Source organism: Pagrus pagrus, assembly GCF_965226575.1.
Source record: "Pagrus pagrus genome assembly, chromosome: 7".
NCBI lineage: Eukaryota > Metazoa > Chordata > Actinopteri > Spariformes > Sparidae > Pagrus > Pagrus pagrus.
This window is the reverse complement of record NC_140191.1, coordinates 28,101,454-28,119,751: the sequence shown is the minus strand read 5'-3', so window position 1 is coordinate 28,119,751 and position 18,298 is coordinate 28,101,454. Positions and strand designations below refer to the sequence as shown.

General features: G+C 42.5%; 1 protein-coding gene across 1 annotated transcript; it reads left to right on the top strand.

The window, feature by feature from the left end:
- The first annotated feature begins 1,054 nt into the window (after nt 1–1,054).
- On the top strand, nt 1,055–18,248 carry rnf19a (ring finger protein 19A, RBR E3 ubiquitin protein ligase). The gene is made up of 9 exons (XM_084357854.1): nt 1,055–2,047; nt 9,261–9,469; nt 10,291–10,435; nt 11,325–11,487; nt 13,492–13,606; nt 13,929–14,090; nt 14,433–14,646; nt 14,751–14,894; nt 15,356–18,248. The coding sequence occupies exons 1-9, from the start codon at nt 1,326–1,328 to the stop codon at nt 16,152–16,154; spliced, it is 2,673 nt and encodes an 890-aa protein (XP_084213980.1). The 5' UTR covers nt 1,055–1,325; the 3' UTR covers nt 16,155–18,248.
- The last annotated feature ends 50 nt before the right edge of the window (nt 18,249–18,298 follow it).

The following is an 18,298-nucleotide window of genomic DNA, read 5'->3' as shown; positions in this document are numbered from 1 at the left end:
GGTGTACCAAAACAAAGCCTTGTGCCACTCCGTCATGCATTATCTCACACATCCTCCTGTTTGCCGTTATCAGCACAGGACGGTGTGGGATCAGGCCTTGTCACTGTTGATCTTACAGGCACATTAGAGCGCTGTCTGTGCGTCAATACTGTCCAAGGTTGTCAACCTTCTGTCCTCTCCTCTCAGCTCTGTGACTGATGTACTGATCAGCTATGCAAACTTGCACTCTGCCAACTGTGACTGAGCAAAAAACAGAACCAGCGAATACATAGGCATACTGCAGTGTTTATTGATAAAGCTAAGTATTGGAAGGCCTTGCTCAGGGAATTAATAGCATGAAATTAGCAGTGCATTGACATTAATGTGCCATTATATTTCCTGTAGATCTTGTTAACCTGTTACAGCTTTATCTAGGGCTGCAACAAAAGATTATTTTCACGTTTGAGGCGGTGACTTGAAAAGACAGTAAACAATGATGGTTTCAAATGTATTTAAAAACTCAGCTTTACAAATGTTATATGAGAAACACAATGTGTTTAACATGACTGTAAACATGGTAAATTGTCTGTTTTTAAACTTAATTAACATAATTCAGTGTTATTGTCATATCTGAGGGGGTTTTGGAAATGCAAATGCATCTCTTCAACAGTAGCAATACACTATTATTAAATCAGCTAAAACACACACACACAATGTTCCTGACAGAATGGTGTACACTGGCTGCCTACAGCTAAGAAAATTATGAAACCCTCCTTTCCTCTCCCTTCCTCCTCCTCTCAGTATATTTAGGGAAGGAGAAAAAGTTGTTGATTTTGTTCGTGAGTTTTATGCTTTGAGGTGTTGCTATAAGCTTTTATGGCTGTGTGTCTGAATGAAAAATGCTTTTGCATTTCTGTTTCATTGAGTTCTCAGTGTGACCAGGTGGCTATTGAAATGAAATATTTACATATATAAAATATATTCTTTCTTCTCTTTTCCCTTCCCCCCCTTTTTTTCCTTCTCTTGCCCCTCCCCACTGTTTCCTTCCTGCTCTCTCTCCAGGTTCTGTTGCATCAGTTTCGCAGCAAGGTGACCCCCACCCCTTCGCCAAAATCCGGCTATTAGATGTGACCACGAGGTTGATCAGGAGAAGCCATCATGTCTTAAACGCAGACGGGCCCTCCGGAGCCCTGTCCCCCCACCCTGGACCTCCCTCCCCCTCCCCCATCCACCACCTTACCCCTTCTCCCAGCCCGATCCCCCTCCCAGACCTCCCTGCACATGTGAGGGACAGGCTCCCCAGCCCTGGCTCCCCGCTGGCGCACCCCTCCCCTCCCTCCGGAGAGATGAGCTTGCAGAAGCACCGGCAGTTGGGTGGTGGTAGCGGTGGGGTGATGGGCTCTGATCGGGACCTGCAGTCCACTGCATCCTCCATCTCTCTGCCCTCTGTGAAGAAGGCCCCAAAAAAGAGGCGCCTCTCCCTCGCCTCTCTGTTCAGACGGCGAGGTAGGGAGCCCAAATCAGGGCGCCAAAGGTCCCGAGAGCTCCAGCACCCTGGACCCGGAGGGCTTGGAGGGGTGGATGGCATCGCCAGCATCGAGAGCATCCACTCTGAAATGTGTAATGACAAGAACTCTGCCTTCTTCTCTGTGGCTGGGACCGGAGCTGCCTCTGCTACTGCTGCTGCTGCCGCCTCCACCTCATCTGCCTCAGGGCCATCCTCCTCTACCACCTCCTCCTCCTCCTCCTCCAAGGTGGGGGGCGGGGTGGGGGCTGAGCTGCTGGAGTGCCCGCTGTGCCTTCTGCGCCACTCTAGGGAGAGCTTTCCTGACATCATGACCTGTCACCACCGCTCCTGCATCGATTGCCTACGTCAGTACCTGCGCATTGAGATCTCAGAGTCACGAGTCAACATCAGCTGCCCTGAGTGCTCGGAGCGCTTTAACCCGCACGACATCCGCATGATCCTTGGTGACCGGGCACTCATGGACAAATACGAGGAGTTCATGCTGAGGAGGTGGCTCGTGGCTGACCCTGACTGTCGCTGGTGCCCTGCACCAGACTGTGGGTAAGAAGTGCACTTATATACCAGTGGTGTTGCTAGGTTTTCGATATAGTGAGTCCTCAGGACCCACAGATGGTCATTTGAGCGGCTCCTAGGGAAATTTAGTTGGTCCCCAATACATTTCTTTTGATTTTTGACAAATTGTAGTGTAAAGGATTGGTCTTTGTTGCAGCAGAGTATCATGTCCCCATTCAAGCTGCCACACTGGTGGGGATATCATGCTGTTAATTTGCCTTCTTGTCTGTATGAAAGTTACAAAGGCATAATGGGGGCACAGTTTTGTTCCACCTCTGATCTGCCAGTGGAGGTTGTAACAGAGCCGCAACAGAGGTGAGACGACATCTCTATAAGGGTAAGCCAGCAGCGCGGGACAGGGTTGTGATGTTCTGATGGTGTTCAGTCTGACAACTAAACGGATCCTTCACCGGATAATGCTCAAAACAAAAGAGAAATGTCCCACACTTCAACCCACTAAACAAACATTACAAGACCAAACAACAGTTATGTGGTAGCAGGTAGTGTCTTTGGCCACTTAAATGAGGAAAAAATGCTGTCTGTCTTATTGACATTGTCACGTTTCTGCCTGAAAAACAGCAGCTCCTGTTGTTTACTGGTGGTGATTTAATGAGGAAAAGTCCTCACCTACCGCCCTCACCTACTGAGTCTTCAGTAAACTTCACCCCCAGAGAACAGCATCCCTCTCCTGGGGTGAGAGCCAGACAGGGTTCACTATTTACTGATGGCAATTATGTGATGTAATTTAGAGCAAAAAACATATCTTTGTTCCTTTCCATGATGTATGGAGGGTCAGGATCTCAATCAGAACACATTATAACAGCATCTGTATGATTATAAACAGTTTGCTCAGACATTTTTACACATGGAAGAAACCCACCACAGATCTCAAGGTTGTGACGTGTACTGTCAGGTCTCTTTGGTTCTGGTTCAGAGTAAACAAACAAAGGCAGTGTAGAGGCAAGTCTTTGTTGCGGCGCTATTGCAGAATCTCTGTCTGAAAAGGGCTGATCATTCACACTATGCACACAGTGCGCAGATGGTTGGAAATGGTGACCAGTGGATTTTTGTTCTGCCTTGATAGGGAGTTTCCTTTTATAATTATTTCAATATGGATTTGTTGCTCACAATGTAGCATTATCAGCGACAAAATATGGTGCATCCCCTGGATGCATGGATAGTAAGTTCACTGCTCCTTTCAGACTTGACACAGGATGCGCACCTAGCAACATCACTTTGATACACTCTGATGAAGCTCACACTGATCCTGTCATATAAGCCATGAATATTACATATAAATTACACATTACATTAGTTTTTTCTAGAATGTGTTTTCCAGCAGATGTGTGCCTGCATGTTCAGGGTGTCTCAGGTTTACCTGTTAAGGAAGCTGAACGTGGTGTGTGAGGTGGATTGGGGTTCATGTTTCCCCAAGAAACTCTGTCTGACAGGGACAATATAAGGTGAAGAATAACAGGTGAAGAATGACTCAGTAGTTTGAGTAAGAAAAAGCTAATATAGCTAAATTCAGCCCATTTCTTTTTCTCCAGATCATAAGATAATTACAAATCCAGAATCGTCATCTAAAGCATGTTCTATTGAAGAAATAAGAAAGTACCTCCTTACAAATATACTGTTGCCAGTGCTTGTTTCAATTGATAATTACAATATGACTGCAGCGCTTGTTCTTGTTGCTATAGAGTTACTTAAGTTACATTTCTGATTGGTTAAACACCTCTTACAACATGAAGTGTTGATACTGTATATACGTAATGTACATGTTTGATCTGTTATAGTGTAATAACAACACATAATGCATGCACAGGACCGCCCATAGTACATCTGTCCTTGCTTGTCCACCATTCTTCTCTGCACCAGCTGGCCTGTCTTTATTTCTTTTTATGTGGGGCAAAAAATGGAAGACTAATGTCATTTTGAAACCACACTGACGAAAGAAGCAATAATATGAATAATGATTGATTGCACTGTAACTGAAGTCCACATTAGTATTGTCTTCTATTCACTGGCTATCATCATGATTGTGATTGACTTTTGCAGTAGACACAGACAAAAAAAAGACTTGCTGCATGAACAAACATTTTAACATTGTTAATATAAACGGTCTCACACAGCCAGGCCCAGGTGCCTCACTTTTGCAGTTAGGGGGGAGAAATATGAAATGATTACCGTAGACCTCGCAGAGTTGTAGCAGGAGAAACTATCTGATATCCCTGTCTTTGTCTTGCATTTTCTTGCTTGCGCAAGCCGTACTCCCATCCACATAATTAGTTGTCGTTGCCTGCATCATATTGTCTCTCTAGGTGAGTGTTACCATCGTGTTACCGGTGGTTGTCGGACATGTTGTTTGTTATCCCTTGCAAGCATGGATCCAATAGCTACAGAGGCGGTGTACTAAAGTAACTCTGGTAAAATAACGTGAGAGTCTTGCTCTGAACTTTAACCTTAAACGAGATTTGACAACGCTGTGCAGAATTAGCGCCAAGCTAAGCCTCAGTCAACTGATTATGATTGTGAAAATCAGGCCATTGACCGATTCGTAGTAAAATTATATTGATGCAGGGCCCGCACATCGATGTACTCCTATCTCTAATGTTAAAAAGCGATTTCCGCTTCATATTGGTGAATCTTAACACTCCTTATGTTTTTGAAACCATTAGAACATTTTGGACTTGTCATTAGCATATAAGTATACACCGATCAGCCACAACATTACAACCCCCAACAAGTGATTTGAATAGCATTGATCTCTTCACAATGCAATTTAACCCGGGGTCCTGGTTAACCCCAGGTTAAATTGACATACACCACCCATCAAAACACAGTGGTGGACCACGTACACTCCTCATGGTAACGGTACTCCCCAATGGCAGTGGCCTTCCCAGCAGAGCAGTGCTCCCTGCCACACCACAAAACCTGCTCAGGAACAGCTAGAAGACAACACAACAAAGAGCCCAAGGTTACCGGGCCTCCAAACTACCCAAACTCCAAGTCGATCGAGCATCGCTGGTACGTGCCAGAACAAGTCTGATCTGTGGAGGCCACACCCCCCAACATTTAGAACCCAAAGGATTCACTACAAAAGTCCTGGTGCCAGACCCAACAGGATACCCCCAGAGGTCTTATGTTCATGCCTTGACACGTCAGAGCTGTTTTGACTGCACAAAGGGAACCTACACAATATTAAGTGGGTGGTTATAATGTTATGGCTTAGCTCTGATAACTCTGAACCAGGGATAAAGATGTACCAGGCATAGGACACATTGCGCATTGGGGGGAAACAGTCAGCAGACTGCCTCAATGAACCAGTTAGCATCATGTTTTAAACTCTGGTTGCTTGTGCTTGTCTCTCGCAGCCATTTCCTTTTCTTCCAGGAATTGTTAGAAGTCAGGTGGCTATAAAGCCCCCCCATCCCATCATACTGTCTTAAAGTACTCTTTGTACCTCATTCTGACGCTATAGTAACCTTGAATACTTTGCCAGCTGGATGTTTTGTTATGTTTTGTGGGATGTCCTGTTTTGTAACCTTGACCAGAATAGTAACAAATATATTGTAGGTTGGGGGGGAGCATAGGAGGAATGACGTGTTTTATTGTGCTTTGAAAAAGGATGAAAGCAGTGTTCTATGTATGCCTTGGATAAGCTCTCCTGCTCTGCCTGGAGCTAGAACGCAGCAAATCCATCCTTCTGGACAAGACGGTATTGGCATAATCAAGCATCCCAATAGTTTTGACTGAGTTTTGAAAAAAATACAATACAGCCAAGATGTATTCATATATAGATATGGATATCTTTTTGTTTTACTGGCCATCACTATTGCCACAGGAGCTGCACAATATTTATATAATATCATTATCGAGATATGAGACACATATATGGCTTTAGATTTTGGATATTGTTATGTTGTAATATGGCTATAAGTGTTGTCTTTTCCTGGTTTTAAATGTTGCATTACAATAAAGTGATGTAATTTCCAAAACTTACCACTGTTCCACTTATTCTAATACTTTCCTTTACTCAATTAGTCATTATATTTACATTAGTGATGATCATTTATCCTAAATCTCATTGTGTTAATATTCTGTCAATATCAATATTGCAATACAATATTGATGTCGAAATTTATGGTAAAAAAATATGACATTTGATTTTGCTGCCCTATCCATGGGTTAGTACTATTCACTGGATTAAGTCGCCAAACAAGATCTTTAATGATATGCTGTACCAATTGCTCTAAGAAAGAGGATAAGTGTCCTGTTACCATGGAAAATGCCAGTTCTGGTTAAGTGACAGGACGCAGTGAAAGCGACGACTATAATCCGCACAAGGTATCATTGGGGCTACGAATAAAGTGGTTAGATGAAAATGATCATTTTAAGGCCATATCACCCAGACTTAGTTGCCACAAGTTCACCCTTTTTGTGGCCATACTGTCAGTTGAGTGCGTTTTTAAATGATGGTGGCAGCAGTCAGTGAGACGGAGTGCGGTCTATTTTTTTCTAGTAGCAACTTATCAGACATATTCTCAGTTTGTAAACAGATCACTGAACAGCCATTTCCTCACACACAGACACAGAATAAATGCATGTCTGTGGTCAGCTGGCTGATAGCTGTAACACTGCACAGAGTTCAGCCAGTCTTAAGACTGATTAATGGTTGCACATAGGCTCTATGCAGACCCGAAACACTCCATGGTCCGTGTGTGTGACGTGTTGTGAACCCCCGCTGATCATTTTGCCGAAAGACGAAACTGCTTTGTTGTTATGCTACTACCATGCTGGTCCTACTAGTGATTGTTTGTCCTCATCGACGGATTAAAAATAACAATAAACAACAGGTTGAGGCAGATCATTGCTGTACTGCCCTCTGTCGTATTTATCCATGCTAAATAGCATGCCCTCCTGATCGCCAGCTTATGTGATTGGTCACTACAACGTGAGGTCGGGCTGCGTTTGTCCAAAATTAAGTCCTGTTTACTGTTTGTCCCCACCGCAACGTAATATATATTAGGATTACACAGATTATCAATTAAAACTGGGCTATTTTTTGTTGGGGAATAATGCTCTGCAGTGCATACTTTGTCATATATGTTTGTGATCATTGAAGATGATAATAAAATATTGAAATATAAATTACAAGTTTTAAAATGTTATTTTGGGCAAATTCGTTATTATATTAATCGAGTAATAAAAGAATAATAGTTAGATTAATCCAAAAAAATTATCAGCCCTAGATTCTACACAGAAGCCTAAATCAGGCTTAAATTGGCACCAGTTTTTTGAGTTTAGCTCTTTGTAACTGTCTTTAGAAGAAACCTTCCTTTAGCAAAAGTGTATCTCTTTTGCTGAGAGACGTCTTTGCACCTTTTCACAGCAAACTTCAGCGTCCTTGCATCTTAGTTTTTCCATTTCTCTCCAGCTCTGTTCTTTCCTCTTGCTTGTTCCTCTTTCCTGCAGCTCCAAGGCTTTGGCCAAAACATCACTCAGTTTATTACTCAGTTTGCCATGTGCAGTGTTTGGGAACTACAGAGAAGGCACATTTAAACCAATGACCTCCTGGAAACAATAGCTCCAGCCTGCTGTAATTTGTTCCACATAATCAGGTGAACCTTGTACAGGGATTATAGCTCTCCCCATCCATCCAGCCAGCCAGGCTAAAACCTTCATATTTTCAGCATTTATTGACAAACTGACAAAACGCCCCACAGCAGCTATATTAATCTGACATTATAAAATGTTATCATTGGTTGTGTATTAACTTATCGCTGTATTATCACTGCTAAAGTCGGATATAATATGTTTGCGTACTTAGTCTTTCTGTTCCATATTCTCTGGTAGGAAGTGCATGAGGACATAAGTGTTAGTTACCATTATTGGTGTTTTGGGGTTTTTTTAAAAGTATAAAAGTTTTTCAGAGGAAGTGGTCATACAGAAACTCGTCTGGTCTAAACGGCTCTGGTGTTACAATAAACACCCACACCGCAGCACTAAAGCCCCGGTTTTTATCTTTCCCTCGTCTTTCTCTCCAGTCCCCAGTCTGTGTAGTGTTTAGTGCTGGTGGTTTACCAAGACTGATTTTAAATGAGACTGACATGTCTCTGCAATTCCTCACTGTCTGTCTGCATTCTAGACAAAGTTCTCAGTAGAGTAAACTGATCAACAGTGGAGGAAGTCTCCCAGGCTCTCCATTGCTCTGTGATTGAAACTTAATCTTGGGGTCAGTCACAGAGGGGCTGGGAGGCTTCTGCTACAGTCAGGCACAACTATATCACACGCTCCAGGATTTCCCTCAAGAAATTGCTTGCCAGTCATCTTTAAACGGAACTTTTCTTGTTTTTGATCATTGCCTTTTTGTCAGCAAGGCAATGCAGCTGCAGCTTTTGTCTTCTGTCTGTTGACTAAAAGCACCACGCATCACTACACCTTAGCTGACACTCTGTCAGAGATGTTTGAATTTTCTGTGCTGTATTATTTCACATACACACATGCAACTGCAGAAGACGCAGTTACTGGGTGAACGAGGTAGACTGACAACAGCTGTAGACTCTGCTCCAGACTGTTCCCTATCCAGATCAACATCACACACACATCATGTTGTTTACTAGCTGATGGTCTGGACAACAGTCTCACATCAAACATATGGTGATGTGCAAAATAATACTGCTGCTCTTTTCTCCACTTGTGTTTAAAGATTTTGTTTCTTGTGTGGTTAGTTGGGGAAGGCAGCATCCACAGTGAATGGTGAAAGAATGATTTCTTTTTTGGAAGAATGTGTTGCTTAAGTGGTAGACCTTTATTAAAAATGTTACCACGGTGATTGAGGATGGACAAAGCATCATTAACCATGTCAGGAGTACTCTGCAGCTTCTTGATGGAGTGGGACAAAGTTGTTAGACAGTTTGCCATTTTAGAAGTTCACTAATAGTAGTACAAGAGGATGGATTCAGCTGTTCTAAATGCAAACAAACATTTGCATTAGTAGAAATGTTTAAATAAACACAGTTCTAGATGCATTACTTTACTTACATGTGCATTATCATTTACTGCTATTTTCATGTGTACCTGCAAACACCAATCCCTCTGTTTTTCCTGTGACTTTGGTATATTTACGAATCTGTGATATCACTACAACATATTAAATCTTAACTTTTGCCTGATCTATGTTATGTGTGTCTTCTACCAGGTATGCAGTGATTGCCTTTGGGTGTGCCAGCTGTCCTAAGATCACTTGCGGCAGGGAGGGCTGCGGTACAGAGTTCTGTTACCACTGTAAGCAGCTGTGGCATCCCAACCAGACCTGTGATGCAGCACGTCAGCAGAGAGCCCAGAGCCTCCGCCTGAGGACGGTCCGCTCGTCCTCCCTCAGCTACAGCCAAGAGAGCGGAGCTGCAGGTCTGCACACACCTGCATCATTTCAATAATTCTTTCTGCTCTTTTCTTATTCTGTATTTATTAGGGACGTAACGATATCAAATACTCACGGTACGATATCATCACGATTAATAGTCCACAATACGATATTCATAATATTAGGGAAAAAAACACAAAGAAAAAGAGGACGTACACAATGTCCTTTTAATAATAAATTTGATGTGTACAGCATTTATTATTCATATACAGTTTGTTTTTATTTTTTACTTGAGGTACTGCTTTCCTTCTAAGCATGTGCAAAAAGTAACCATGAATTATCTTCTAGCTTCATCGTAATTATCTAGTGATGAATGACTGTTTGCAAAACAACACAGCAGGGCGTAGCAGTACCAATCCTTCCCTCCCTCTGGTTGTACAGTGGGACTACCAGGGCACCAATTAGAGGCGGAATCTGGTGGGTCTTATGACAAGTCAGGTTTGACCCATAATGTTGAGAGTCTGTCTTCTTGACCAGCATCCTCTGCTGTTCACACAGAGCAATACAATGACAATGATAGTAAAATGCACTCATACCGATTTCCCTTGTTAGATCCATGAGCTTTACGAGAAAAATAGCCACGTGATAGGGTGGTAGATATCGTTACAGTCCCCGTTAATATCCCAACGGCATCGTAGCATTTTGTGAAATTCAGTTCATTGTTACATCCCTAGTTCTCATCTCATGCATGTTTATCAAATCACTCCCACATCATGAGCATAGATTACATGCAGGGCATTACCACAAGTATAGAGATGATGCATTGTGTAAATGTTTTTTGTGTAAATGCTTTTTTGACTCTCAGCTGATGACATCAAGCCATGTCCCCGCTGTGCTGCTTACATCATCAAGATGAATGACGGCAGTTGTAACCACATGACCTGCGCTGTCTGCGGCTGTGAGTTCTGCTGGCTCTGCATGAAGGAGATCTCAGACCTGCACTACCTGAGGTAAGTATTAAGTCTTAAAATTAAGACAATCTCCAATAATTGTAGAAACAAATCACTATTTGAAAGTTCTCATCACAATGATTCAAACAATGCCATCAGCAATAAAAACTGTTGTTGTTCACTGTTGGACTGGGCAATATATCACTATCATATCGATATTGTAATATGAGATATATATCCTCGCAGATTTTGGATGTTGTTATATTGTGATATGGCATAAATGTTGTCTTTTCCTGGATTTAAAGGCTGTATTACAGTAAAGTGATGTTATATTTCTGGACTTACCAGACCGTTTTAATACTTGTCTTTACCTACTTAGTCATTATATCCAGATTACTGGTGATTATTTATCAAAAATCTCCTTGTGTTTAATATTGTGTGAAAGTACCAATAGTCATCCCTACAGTAATGTTGCTATGTAGATATTCCGCTTTTTACCATCTTTAAGTAAGTATCTCGTATTTGATTTTGTTGTCCAGTCCTAGCATCTATGAAATGCTTTTTAGGAGATTTTAAAATATCAAGATATATATTCAATATCAAGATATAGCCTAAAAACATCAAGATATTATTTAAGGGCTATATTGCCCAGACCTTGTTGAAATGTTGCTGTTGTTGGTTGATATAAGCTGTGTTGTGGGTGAGATTAGGGACCTCTCAATCAAGTTTGGCTGTTCTACCTCTTAAAACTTCTGCCCTAAATTCAAATAAAATATTTTTGGACAGTAAAGACATTTGTCCCCACAGGGAGTAACTTTTTCCCTCAGTTGTGTGACAAGGAATGAAACAGCTGAAAACATTTTACAGTATTGACTGTATGGATAAAACATGTGAAAATATAAATGTATATTAAATATATAGTATTCTTTTCCCTTTACCTCTTTCTCAGTCCATCAGGCTGTACTTTCTGGGGAAAGAAGCCATGGAGCAGGAAGAAGAAGATTCTTTGGCAACTGGGAACGCTTGTGGGTGCCCCTGTTGGCATAGCACTCATCGCCGGCATTGCTATCCCTGCCATGATTATTGGCATCCCTGTGTATGTGGGAAGGAAGGTGAGGCTCTGGAACATTCACATACATGTAGTTTGGAACAAGTTTCACAAAGACACATTTGGATCTGTCACTGTTGAGATTTACTTTTCAAACACTTCGCTCGATTGAGCTGTATGGATTATTATGAACGCACAGGGTTTAATTCTCAGTGTCACATTTAATGGTTTGATTAATTGCTCTGCTTTCCCACAACGCATAGCTTTAAAGCACTATCTTTTCAGTTGTAAACATAGTCAGTGTTACATAAATGTAGTTATCAGTTGTTGAAGTAAATATGCCTCATGACTGGAACCAAGCCTTGTATCAATCAGTAACTAACTAGTTATATCATAAAAGCACATACTCTTGTGTATTTTTCTCAGGCTCTTTAGTTATTTTAAGCCAGCTGAGGTCATTAATTGTCAATAACCTGCCCTGTGGGCTTGTGGTCTACACTTGTCTTGTTCAGTATCTTTCATCAGTCCCAGTCTGTCTAATAAGCATTTGACATTACACTGAAATGAAAGTATTCAGAATTCCCCTCTCATGGCTGCCAAGAAGAAGCCAGAGCCAACAAGCTTTTCTTCCCCCTTCTAAACCAGACCACATTCACAAGTGATCACATGACACATGTGAAACATCTGAGCATGAATCACCTGCATTCCACATATGAATGTAGCCATTCAGTCCTGGTGACTCACTACACCAAGGCCATGGCCATTTAGTTGCAGCATGGTCACAGTCATATTGTGAGCACTCTGTCACTGTTAACGGACTTATAAAAGCAGGAGAGCTGTGGGGATGTAGTAGGAGCGAACATGCTTTTGTTACAGCAAAGAACTCTGCCAACCTAATTAAGAGTAAAAATATTTTTTACTTTAAGGGGCTCTGTGGTTTTTTTTGTATTGTGCTGAAAGCTGGTGAAACTCACAGATACTGTTACTCTCTGTTAGTGGAGTTGAGGGAGGCACTGAGTTGAGGCACTCAAGAATGTGCATAAAGTCACATCCTTTGGATTGTCATGGAAAATCTGACCTGAGTCAGATTAAAGACATCCAAAGACATCCACAGTACAACAGCATTAAACAGCTTCAACAAATCGTCCACAGGCTTGTTTAGGCAACCGAGAGAAATGGGGAGGCTCTCATGTTTTATGTCACGTTACATTCCTCTCAATAAAAAGTGATACTTTTTCCTGCATTACGTGGAAATGATAACAAAAAACATGTTGATCAATACAGTCACATTTTTCCATTTTTCATGCAGTCCTGTAGAACTAATCACATAGAAATCCCTGGACTCAAGTTCTAGCTTACCTACAATTTAATTTTCTTTTTTGATGGGTTTTATTTCATCTCATTCATCTAAAATGCATGCTTGTTGCTTTTTATTATCTCATTCACTAATGTTAGGTTGGAGACTATCAGGCCAAAGACAAAGACAGCCTAAGTTTACCCAAAACTAGCAGTGAGATGTCACCTTGGGTAGATTTTGTTTATCAAAGATGCTAGCAAAGCAGCACAGTACATGAAATAAGCACAGCAGAAACCTCAGATAGGTTGGACCATCATGTAAACTGTCTCCACAATGCAAATCAACCACCAGTTGTCTATCCAGAAGTGACTGCTGTTGTAGCCTGATGTCACTGTGATTTGGGCAATGAGTCATTTTTTAGCTCTTTTCCATTGTTTTAACACTTGTTGGAACCTCCATTTTTCCAATTTTTCTTCCAGGTCTTGTAGTCAAGATGTGTGCAAGTTTTTAGGAGAACAGAAGATTTCTTTAACAATGACCTACCATTTGTCCTGTGTTTGTGGGCTTATTTTCCCCCCAAGTTCTTCATAGTAGCTTTAGTACTTTCTAATAATTGTATTGTAAAATGTTTTACTGTTGCTAGCAGCCCGGTTTACATGTCACTTTGGCAACATGCTTAAAATCTGATCAACTGACATATTGTGGCTGGTGACTCTTCTGTTTCCTCTGTCTGTGACTCACATTGCACGTCTCCTCTCTCTTCTCTGTCAGATCCATAACCGTTATGAAGGCAAAGATATCTCCAACCACAAGAGGAACCTGGTGATTGCTGGAGGAGTGACTCTCTCTGTCATCGTGTCTCCAGTGGTGGCTGCAGTCACTGTCGGTCAGTCTGGCCTCCACCCTCTCCAACCTCCTCCTTCTCTCTGCTTCAGCTTTCTGCATGCCAGGAAATCTTTTTTGACACATATTTATTTGACTTAGAGTTTCAGGAATTTCTTTTGTTTAATCTTAGAGTTCATCTTATGTTAGTTTGTTTTCAAAGCCAATTGGATTTCTCTTGAGCTGTTACACAAAGATGGGAAAGTTGAAAGAGATGACTGTTTTATGATTTCTGTGCGTCAGCAACAGTGGCTTGCACATTTTGTCTGGACCAGTGCCTTGGTCTAACATGTCCTTGGTGTCTCTCTGTCTCTTTCACCACTCAGGCATTGGAGTTCCCATCATGCTGGCTTATGTCTATGGTGTGGTGCCCATCTCGCTGTGCCGTAGCGGAGGTTGTGGTGTCTCAGCTGGGAATGGCAAAGGAGTCCGCATAGAATTTGATGACGAGAATGACATGAATGTTGGCAGTGGGACAGCTGCCACCGGTAAGCTTCAGTGCCCCCACCTCCACCCCCCATTACCCACACTGACACCCAAAAGTCACCCTGTGTGTTTTTGCCCATGTCAGCAAACAAAAGAATTTGCCTTCTGCTGACTGATACACTACTGAGTCCCTGTTCAGATGAAATCTGCTGCTGGGTTCATGGATGTCAAGTGTTCTTTTGCAATGTTTCTTTAGAAGAAAAATTTCCTTTTGTGCTTCTTCTGTGAGATAAGAATTCCAGAGTTTGTACATTTTATTCATCAAACAAAGCACTGTCTTTTGTTCCCGCAAGAGATTTTATTTCTTATCTTTTTATTATTTCATGATGGCATCATTTATGCAGATACTACATCAGTGGCAGACACCAGGAACAACCCCAGTATAGGTGAAGGCAGTGTTGGAGGGATGACAGGCAGTCTGAGTGCCAGCGGCAGCCACATGGACCGTCTGGGGGCCATCAGAGACAACCTGAGTGAGACGGCGTCCACCATGGCTCTGGCTGGAGCCAGCATCACTGGCAGTCTCTCTGGCAGTGCCATGGTCAATTACTTAAACAGGTACTAAAACAGACACTCGCCATGGGTTTTAGAATGTTGGCACTGCTTTGGATTTCATGGTGCCAGCACGGCTTGTCTTAATCTGCCCCCTTACATGTTGTCAGACTGGAGGTGCAGGCTGATGTACAGAAGGAGCGCTGCAGTCTGAGTGGAGAGTCCGGCACCGTCAGCCTGGGTACAATCAGTGACAACGCTAGCACCAAAGCAATGGCTGGATCCATTCTTAATGCCTACATGCCCCTCGACAGGTGAGCATCTTGTCCTTTTTTTCTGGATGGTGCTGTTAGGGAAGTCTGTGCGTTGGAGACATGGGTCTGTGAAAGTGGAGTACTTCCAAAAATCAGTAATGTGAAATATTATGTAATGCACACCTGTGATCACATAATGTAAAAACAAAGTTTGCTAGAAATTATCATGACTGTTGAAATACTGTTACTTTGCTTAAAAACATTATATTATTTAAGTTTTTAATGATTCAAAGATATCCATTGAGCTTTCGTGATCTTTCTTTCACTATGAGAATCTAGTATTTGCTATTGAATCATCTAGTTTTAAATAACAGATCCAAATGTTTTTGCATCATGCCGAACGATGTCTTTAAAAGACGTCACCCATACACTTGCACATGCACTTCATCTACATACAGTACATTAAGTATTTTTCTGAGGTATCTTTTGTCTCATGCTTCCCTCTTTCTTCCACGTTCCAGAGATGGGAACAGTATGGAGGTCCAGGTTGACATTGAATCCAAACCCGGCAAACTACGCCACCACAGTGGCAGCAGCAGTGTAGATGATGGCAGCCATGTTGGCCGCTGTGGCTGGACCTGCCCCTCCAACGGGTGCACGTCCTCAGAAGGCAAAGGAACCTCCACTAAGTGGGCCAAAGAGGCATCCTGCTCCTCCTCTTCTAGCTCTGGGGGTAAAAAGAGCAAAGGCAAGCTGCGCAAGAAAGGCGGGGGAGGCACCAAAATCAACGAGACGCGAGAAGACATGGACGCTCAGCTGCTGGAGCAGCGCAGTACCAACTCCTCCGAGTTCGACTCTCCGTCACTGAGTGGCAGCCTGCCGTCTGTGGCTGACTCCCACTCCAGCCATTTCTCAGAGTTCAGCTGTTCCGATCTGGAGAGCATGAAGACGTCCTGTAGCCACGGCTCCGGTGGAGGCGACTACCACACACGTTTCGCCACCGTCAGCCCCCTACCTGAGGTGGAGAACGACCGCCTGGAGACCTGTCCTGCCTCCTCATCCTCCTCCTCCCAGGGACAAGGAGCTGTGATCACTCCCCACTCCCCCACCTCCACCACCTCCTCCCTGGGCCACAGTGCAGAGCTCTCCCCTCTCTGCTTCATCACAGAGGAGAATGTCAACCTGGTGTGCCCCGCGGAGCTGGACTCTCACAGCAACACCAGAGAGCTGCTAAAAGAAACCAACAACAACCACCAACCACAACACCCAGCCCAGACCCAGCAGCAGTCCAAGAACTCCTGTATACAGACTGACATATGAAATCTCAATACCTTAAGTGCTGCACAGATGCTCTTTTATTTAACATTTTTTCTTCCACTGAACTAACCATCATAGCTTACAGTTAACCTGCATTGTCTTTTCTTCCCTTGTAAAGGGGATTTATTTTTTTCATTAAAAGCAACCTTTGAGTAAAACAGATCTGTGTGTCCACTGACTATCAGAGGGCTTGTTGGACATATTAAGAGCTTTCCAAAGTGCAGCCATGTGAGAATTGTTAAGGTTGTGAATGCTGGTGTTTTCTCGCTGTTCGACCTGCCGACTGCTGACCATTTTTTTTGACAGTTTATTCACTCACCACTTAGAACAGAGACAGCCTACCCATACGGCTGCTGTCCTATTGATCTGTGTAGGTTGAATAAAACCACTGTGCCGGTTTTGCTACAATTTGATTTTGGCTCGACAGTGTGGATGCAACACCATGCAGGAATCTTAATGTCACAGCTTTCTAGCAGTGAACCCAAACAGGGACCAGGCAATATGATTCACAATTTCCTCTTTTTATTTTTCCCCAAATGTATTAGTTACAGAGGAACCTTTGTGTTCTTGTCTGTATTTATTATTAGACTTCTTTTGTTTTTTCCCTGGATGTTTGTTTGAGATGAACCCTCTAATGTGTAGTTATGTCTGTTAGGCCTGGGCTCAACATCCTTAATCATTTTAGCACTAAAATCAACACAACTGAGATTCTCGTTGGATAGATGCATACCGATATGTGTTGGAGATGGTGCTCGAAAAGCTTTCAAGTAACCACTGAGGTTAGACCTGTAGCTGTTGTTGCCTAAAACTCTTGTGTTTTTAGTGCTAAGATGAGTTTGGAAGCCCAGGCCTGGTTAAGTTCTGTGGAGAGCTACGGTGATATGTTGGGGGGTGGGTGGGTGAGGGTTGTTTGATCTAAGAAAGGTCTCTGGAAGGCCACGGTTGTCGAGATAATGCTGAAAGTCATTATATTAACATTAACCAATGGGTTGGTCAATTCTGTGAAATTGTATCAAGAAAATGTTTTGTCCTGTTCAAAGGTGACTTATTCAGGCTGACGGTCTCACCTCACTGAGTAAGAGAGAGCTTTGATATCTTTCTTTGTTAACTCATGGTGCCTTCAAAAAGCTGTTTGTGTTCTCTCTCTCTCTCTCTCTCTCACTCACTCTCTCTCTTTCTCTCTCTCTCCACTGTGTCTTCAAGACTCCCAACAACAATGACTCATTTTAGGTTGCAGAATGTCTGTCTGTGTAGGAGGGATGCTCATTCACACACAGAACATACTGTGGTAGACATGGTAAATGAAGACTTTTCAATTGCCTACCAAAGACAGCACTCAGGCTCTTGTTAAATCTTATACCTTTGACTTGACAGCTGTAGACACAGTATAGTGCATCCTTTTTTACACCATTGGGATGAATGAAGACAACACCCAGGATTATACAGACATACAGACTGCTGTTTTGTACATGCTTCACAAATGCTACGCAAATAACCGAGGCCCCAGGACAGCCTGAGGCACCTGCACTGTTACCTGTATTTCTTACTACATTGATTTGCAATGCACAAAAGGTGAATCGGGAAACATAGGTTAGTTCTGGGTTACCTTCCCTTTTGATTCGTCCTGTGATTCCTGTTTGTGTTGCCAATCGGTGCTGCTGAACAGACTTTTAGTTAAATTCTGTTTTTCAACACTTAAATTAGTGTTTGCTTAAGCCTGTCTTTACTGCTCAGTGGTCAGATTTATTGAGGCCACTGAGCTGGCTCAGGTGAACCTCTACCAGGTAGGTAAAAAGCATCTTGAATGGTATTTTGACCCAGGTCTGTTATTGAATGAACACTCAGTTTGGTTTTATGGATACGGCTACATGCTGCAGTCTACCCCGCATTAAAGCAAAATGTTTTGTTCTTCCTACCAGGTTCTGTTTCTCTTTATTCTTCACCAAAACTCCAGTTTCTTGATCCTAATTTGAACACTAGTGCCAGATATAATTTGTAATTTGTGCAGAATGGCATAAGGTATTTGTACATGTGTTTGGTAATTTGCTTTACTATATGCGTGTAAATGCATATCAGAAAAATAAAAAAAGAAATGTATGAAGTGTCATCCTGTCTTTGTTTTTTCAGGTCAATGCAAGTACTTTAAA